General features: G+C 53.4%; 1 protein-coding gene across 1 annotated transcript in view; it reads left to right on the top strand.

The window, feature by feature from the left end:
• Nucleotides 1–5,930: 5,930 nt before the first annotated feature.
• S1PR4 (sphingosine-1-phosphate receptor 4) overlaps nt 5,931–7,078 on the top strand; it is a 5,079-nt gene continuing 3,931 nt past the window's right edge. The window contains exon 1 of the mRNA XM_006754122.2: nt 5,931–7,074. Within this exon, the coding sequence (XP_006754185.1) occupies nt 6,031–7,074 (1,044 nt within the window). The 5' untranslated portion in view covers nt 5,931–6,030. The remainder of the gene's footprint in view (nt 7,075–7,078) is intronic.

Raw genomic sequence — 7,078 nt, 5'->3', positions numbered from 1 at the left:
ACATCAGTTAGTTGCTTACCATACATACCCTGACTGAGGATCAAGCCCACAACCCGGGTATATGCCCTGACTGGGAATCGAACCCTGACCTCCTAGTTCATAGGTTGGCACTCAACCACTGAGCCATGCCAGCTGGGCATTGATACACTAACATTGTCTGAATATACAGCTCACAGAAAATTTTCCTCAATATTGTGTTTTACAGCACTTCCCCCCATTCTAGTATCCGGTCGGGAACCACTCCCTGCATCTAGTTTCGTGCATCTTGGGTCTCCTTTCATCCAAGACAGCCTTGGCCTTTTTTGTCTTTCCTGGACGTTCATGACCTTGACTCTTAAAAAGTATAGACCAGTTATTCTGTCGGATGTCCTCAGTGTGGGTTTGTTGGATGCCTCCCCATGACCTGATGCAGGTTGTATACTTCGGTGGGAAGATCATAGAAGAAGTGATGTTTCCTCCTCAGTGTGTGATGCCAGGCCAGCCTTGTGCATTTACTGCATCTCCAGTGATGCTAACTTGGATCTCTTGGTGAAGGCTGTTACCGAAAGGGGCCTCGCCCCTGGCGGGTCTGCCTAGGGCTGGCTGGTAGTGTGTGGGTTCTTGACTTCGTGCAGGAAAAATTTCATAACCCAAGTCCCAGATGACTATGAGGGAATGTTTATTAACGCTGGGACAGTAAAACAAGAAAGGGCTGAGCACAGAAGAAGCAACAAGAGAGCCTGGACTGGGCTTCCCTAGCTCTCTGGGAAGTCAGAGAAAAGGAGGCCTGGGGAACAGGTTCAGGGGCAAACCTGGGACGAGCTACCGCTGTCCATTGCTCCCCTGGTTGCAAGCCTCCTGGGGTCCTTCAGGATTTAGGAGATGCAGGCCTGTGAGGGAGGAAGAGGAGAAGGAATGGCGGGGGTGCTGAGAGGGAGAGCGTGTGCTGGGTCCGTTGTCTTGAGGTTTTTATCTCTCCCTTGCAGGAGGGAATATTGGGGGTGGGGGGGTTTCAGGGCAGGGTTTTAGCAAAATAGTCATCCGTTTTCTAGGTGTGCTCCTTCAGCATCATGGTCTCCACCGATTGGTCAGTGTCAGGGCAGGGGGTCATTAGTCACTGCAGCTGGTCCTGGTGTCGCACACCTGGTGTGACTGCTTTTCTGGGCCTGGAGCTGGAATATGCTGAGGCCTGGATGTTCTCTCTCAGGAGGTGATCTTCTGGATCTGCTGTAAATTGCTCGGCCAGTTTGTTTAGCTGTCTGTCTGTTTCCTGTTCCACTTGTCCTGGTTTGCTGGCCTGTCTCAAGGCGACATTCAGTGTTTCTTGAGTAAGATACTTTTCTCTTTGTTATTAAATATGTATTCTGTATGAAAATACTTTGAGATTAGGTCAATATCCTGCTCCCCAACAAAATTCCACCCAATAATATTTAATTTTATTGATTTCAGAGAAGAAGGGAGAGGGAGAGAGAGACAGAAACATCAATGATGAGAGAGAATCATTGATTGCCTTCCGCATGCCCTCTACTGGGGGTCGAGCCTGCAACCTGGGCATGTACCCTTGACCAGAATTGAACTTGGGACCCATCAGTCTGTTGGCTGACACTTTATCCACTGAGCCAAACTGGCCAGGGCTCTACCCAATAATTTTTAGCATTTATTGTTGATTATTGCCTGGGCCAATTAATGCTATGATAATTACAAAAAAGTGATTTCTCTAACTGCTATTGGGTAGCTGGAATTGTTGGATCATATGGAAAGATTTTTTTCTTCTAATTAGTTTTATTGTGGTAAAATACACAAAACATAAAATTGACAATTTTAACCATTTTAAATGTACTGTTCAGTGGCATTAAATCCATTCACATTAGATTTTTTATTATTATTAACTAGAGTCCTGATACACGAAATTCGTGCATGGGTAGGGTCCCTAGGCCTGGCCAGTGATCAGGGCCGATCTGTGGGGCGACCGGTGGAGCAATTGGGGGGCAGGGAGCCCTGCTGGCACCCGCCTTGGCTGACCTGGGGCCTGCAGGCTGGGGGCAGCTCCTGCGTTGAGCATCTGTCCCCTGGTGGTCAGTGCACGTCATAGCGACCCATCATTCCACTGGCCGTTCGGCCATTCAGTCAATTTGCTTATTAGGCTTTTATTATATAGGATTTCAGAGAAGAATGGAGAGGGAGAGAGAGAGAGAAACATCAATGATGAGAGAGAATCACTGATCAGCTGCCTCCTGCTCACCCCCTACTGGAGATCAAGCCTGAAACCCAGGCATGTGCCCTTGACCGGAATTGAACCACGGACCCTTCAGTCCGCAGGCGGACGCTCTATCCACTGAGTCAAACCGGCCAGGGCCATTCACATTGTTGTGTAACCATCTCCACCACCCATCACCAGAACTTTTCTTCTTGTAAAACTGAAACTGTACCCATTGAGCACTAACTGCCCCTCCCCCTTCCCAGGCCCTGGCCCCCACCATCTACTTCCTTTCTCTCTGATTTTAAGGTCATTCATCGCTGGTGCTCATGTAGCTCCAAGTTTGGCCAGCAGCAGCCCCTCAGGCTGGCTCCTGCATCTGTGTGACAGGTCCCCATCTTTCTCAGAGCACTTTCTTACTTTCTGACACACCAGTGTGTTCCAGGCTCTTGTACTCTCCCTGCCTCACTACCTTTTTTTTTTTTTTTTTAAGGGGATGATATTCAGAAGCCAAGATCTGGGTGTTTGATGCTCTCATTGCTATTGAGTAGTTTCAGTGGACAGAGTCAGGAAACAGATTTTTGTTTAAATCACAAGTCCAGCCCTGTAATGGTTCACAGGTCAATGCTCTCTCCACTGAGCCAAACCAGCGAGGGCCACACTGACACTTTCAGTCCTGCTCTTGGGGCTCTTCTGCATTCTCCCATTCCATTGTCACATCTTCTCCCTCAGTGAAGACCTGGCCCTTCCTATCAATACACCTGCTACTGTGCTCAGTCCCATAACACACATGATGGTTTCAGAATCACTACCCCCATATCCCACCCCCGAAAACAAATCTCCTACACAAAGTTCAAAATCTCTTCGCAGTTTCTTCTGTCTTCAGAGCAAGTACTGTGTCCAAAAATTGCATGGGCTGGTTCTCTTGTATTTCTGTGTGGTTTTGTTTTTCATTTGAAATGCAATTACGTTCATTTCTTTTCCATTTTATCCCATCTTAAAGCTCTTTTTCTTCATTCTTGTTGATTTAATTTCATTGTTGACTAACGGAGGCATTAACTGAGTTAAAAAAAAAAAACAATGTAAAGAGGGATGCTCAGAGGGTGTCATCCCTTCTTTTCAATTTCGATCCCCCCACAAGCCTCGTTGGTTTCTCTCCTGTGTTTGTTTTGCAAAAACAAGCAGATATGTGTAGATTTTATCTCCCTTCTTTATTACACAACTAGAGGCCTGGTGCACGAAATTCGTGCATTGGGGAAGAGGGGTCCCCTCAGCCCAGCCTGAACCCTCTCACAATCCAGGACCACTGGCTACTAACTGCTTGCCTGCCTGCCTGCCTGATTGCCCCTAACCACTTGCCTGCCTGCCTGGTTTCCCCTAACCACTCACCTGCCTTCCTGATCACCTCTAACTGCTCACCTGCCTGCCTGATCTCCCTTAATGCCTCTGCCTTGGCCCCCGCCATGGTGGCTTTCTCTGGAAGGATGTCCAGAGGGTTGTTTGGCTCTCAGGTCCAATTAACATATTACGCTTTTATTATTATAGATAAGTACCAAATGACCCAAGTGCTTCATACTTTTCCCCCAAATTGACAAGATGATCTGGAAGTCACTCTATTCATTCATAGCCGTTCTTTTTCATGGCTGTCCGGTGCTCCACTCTGGGTGCAGCATAATTTACCAGCCTGTCTCCTGTGCACAGGCATTTGGGGAGCTAATATTTTTTATTTACAAACAACAATAATAACCTTCTCTGTGTTAACTTGCATATTTTTAGAGCTGTGGCTTCAGGGCTGATGCTAGAGGGGGCTTGTTCTTACAGCACAGACATATATCATAAGATTAAATCAGGTATGATGTGTGTGTGCACGGCCTTTCTCCCAGGCAGCAAGTAATTCACGGGCGAGGTCGTTGCTGGACAGCTCTGCAGTGTTAGTCAAACTGCTCTCTCATGGCATTGCACTTTAGTCCTGGATTTGCGCTCTGGGCCAGGGATCGGGGGCCCAGCTGGGATTGGGGTTTAGTTGAGGTTGGGGCTCAACTAGAGTTGGGGCTCAGGGCTCAGTCCAGGGCTGGGCTCACTCAGAGTCATGGGTGAAGATCAGAATCAGCTTACGGCTCATCCAAGGTCAGGGGTCAGCCTGAGATCAAAGCTCAGTCTAGGATCGGAGCTCAACCTGGGACCAGGGCTCAGCCTGGGATTAGAGCTCCATCCAAGGACCAGCCTGACTGAGGATTCAATCCCGGGTACAGGCTGAGTCTCAGAACACGCAGTGTGTCCCGGTTAATGTGTGCACGTCAGCGGTCCCTGGTGAGGCCAGCACTGAGGCCAGCTGTCCTACTGCACAGGGCGGTACCTGGGAAAGACTCGGCCGCCTTTCCCACCCCACCCAGGCCTCAAACCGCAGCTGCCTACACAGCTTCCTGAGTGGCCCCTCTTCCCCAAACCTCCCTTTCAGATCCGTTATTGCTCAGTCACCTCTAGTGACAAGCTGCTACCACCTCCTCAGGCAGCACCTCAACCTGGGCTTCCCTGAAATGGTTCCGCTCCCACACTGAGTAGTGAGCCGTGGGAGAGGTGCTGGGCAGGAGCCACGGCCACCTGAATGCCCTCCCCGAGCTCCTGCCCACCCCACCTCCATGGGCACACGTGTGGGCCTGTCAGGGGAGCCTGCCTCCCCCTGGAGACCCCAGGGCAGGACTGTGCCTCGCCTCTTCAGGTTCCCCAGGGTCAGCTCTACTTCCCAACTTCTCACCCCGACTTGGTGCTCACACCTCAGTCCTCAGCCATCTCCAATTGGGTCAGTCTGAGCACAGTCAGGTGGACATGGGTGGGAATGGGGGTGGGGTGAGCCCCCATTTTTCCTGTGAGCCCCTCTCCCCAAAGGTGAGGGGTTGTCCTGGGTGGGGTTCCCTAGCTCTGCTCCTAGTAGGGCCAGCTCAGGGGACAGGAGAGACAACCAGCGGTGAAACTAAAAACTCTGCTAAGTGGGGTCCTGGCCTTGGAGAATCCTGTGTTTGTAGGTGGTCGCTTCCCACTGTGTGACCCTCGATAGCTGGTGCCACCTCTTCAGGCCTCGGTTTCCCTTTCTGTGGAGGGGTGGGCCACAGGTCTGTCTGGCCCTGTCATGGGGATAAAGTGGGGCACATCCGCACCTTCAGAAAAGTGGCCAACAGCGCCCTGACCGGTTTGGCTCAGTGGATAGAGCACCGGCCTCTGGACTGAAGGGTCCCAGGTTTGATTCCGATCAAGGGCATGTACCTTGGTTGTGGGCACATCCCCAGCAGGAGGTGTGCAGGAGGCAGCTGATCGATGCTTCTCTCTCATCGATGTTTCTAACTCTCTATCCCTTTCCCTTCCTCTCTGTAAAAAATCAATAAAATATATATTTTTTTAAAAAGTGGCCAGCGGTGCTCATGCTCATGTGTGTGCAGTCACTTGACACACACTTATTAAGCACCTACTGTGTGCCAGGCACAGTTGAAGCAGTTGGGAAGACAGTGAAGGCTAACTGGGTGCTGGAGGGAGTCACCTCGCTGGGCAGGGTGGCAAGTGCTTTTGGGTGGTGCATTTCCCCTCCCTCTGGGACCCCTACCCCCCTGGGCTTTCGAGGAACAGAAAGGGACGAAGGAGGGGGTCTTGCAGCAGGAGCAGCTGCAGCGCCCTCCAAGGACCTGAGGTGGGAGCGGACCGTTGGGATGCCCCTCCCCTCCCAGGCCTCACCCCCACTCTGGGGGTACCTCGAACATAACAGGAAATTTCAAATAACAGGAAACCAAGACCGGGCAAGGCAGCAGCTCCACCCTGCCCCGGGGCCAGCCACCCTGGGCCTCAGTCTGCCCTGGGGGACTGCAATGAATGCTACCGGGTCCCCAGCGAAGGCTTCTGACGCCTGCTGGCAGCTGGCGGCCAGTGGGCACAGCCAGCTCATCATCCTGCACTACAACCACTCCGGCCGGCTGGTGGGGCGGGCCACGCCAGAGGATGGGGGCCTGGGGGTCCTGCACGGGCTCTTCGTGGCCATGAGCTGTCTGGTGGTGCTGGAGAACCTGCTGGTGCTGATGGCCATCGTGACCCACATGCGGTCCCGGCGTTGGGTCTACTACTGCCTAGTCAACATCACGCTGAGTGATCTGCTCACCGGCTTGGCCTACCTGGTCAACGTCCTGCTGTCCGGGGCCCGCACCTTCCACCTGGCCCCGGCCCACTGGTTCCTGCGGGAGGGCGTGCTCTTCATGGCCCTGGCGGCGTCCACCTTCAGCCTGCTCTTCACCGCCGGCGAGCGCTTCGCCACCATGGTGCGGCCGGTGGCCGAGAGCGGGTACACCAAGAGGGGCCGCGTCCTGGGCTTCATCGGGCTGTGCTGGCTGCTGGCCGCCCTGCTGGGCCTGCTGCCCCTGCTGGGTTGGAACTGCGTGTGCTCCTTCCAGAGCTGCTCCAGCCTGCTCCCGCTCTACTCCAAGGCCTACATCCTCTTCTGCGTGGTCATCTTTGCCGGCATCCTGGCCACCATCATGGTGCTCTACGGGGCCATCTTCCGGGTGGTGCGGGCCACTGGGCAGAAGGCCTCGCGCCCCCCGTGCCGCCGCAAGGCCCGCCGGCTGCTCAACACGGTGCTCATGATCCTGGTGGCTTTCGTGGTCTGCTGGGGCCCCCTCTTCGGTCTGCTGCTGGCCGACATCTTTGGCTCCAACATCTGGGCGCAGGAGTACCTGAGGGGCATGGACTGGATCCTGGCGCTGGCTGTGCTGAACTCGGCGGTCAACCCGCTCATCTACTCCTTCCGCAGCCGGGAGGTGTGCCGGGCCGTGCTGGGCTTCCTCTGCTGCGGGTGTCTCCGGCTGGGCCTGCGAGGGCCTGGGGACTGCCTGGCCCGGGCCCTGGAGGCCCTTTCTGGAGCCT

The sequence above is a fragment of the Myotis davidii genome, unplaced genomic scaffold (genome assembly GCF_000327345.1).
Source record: "Myotis davidii unplaced genomic scaffold, ASM32734v1 scaffold551, whole genome shotgun sequence".
In the NCBI taxonomy this organism is placed as follows: domain Eukaryota; kingdom Metazoa; phylum Chordata; class Mammalia; order Chiroptera; family Vespertilionidae; genus Myotis; species Myotis davidii.
This window is presented reverse-complemented; position numbering and strand designations above follow the sequence as displayed.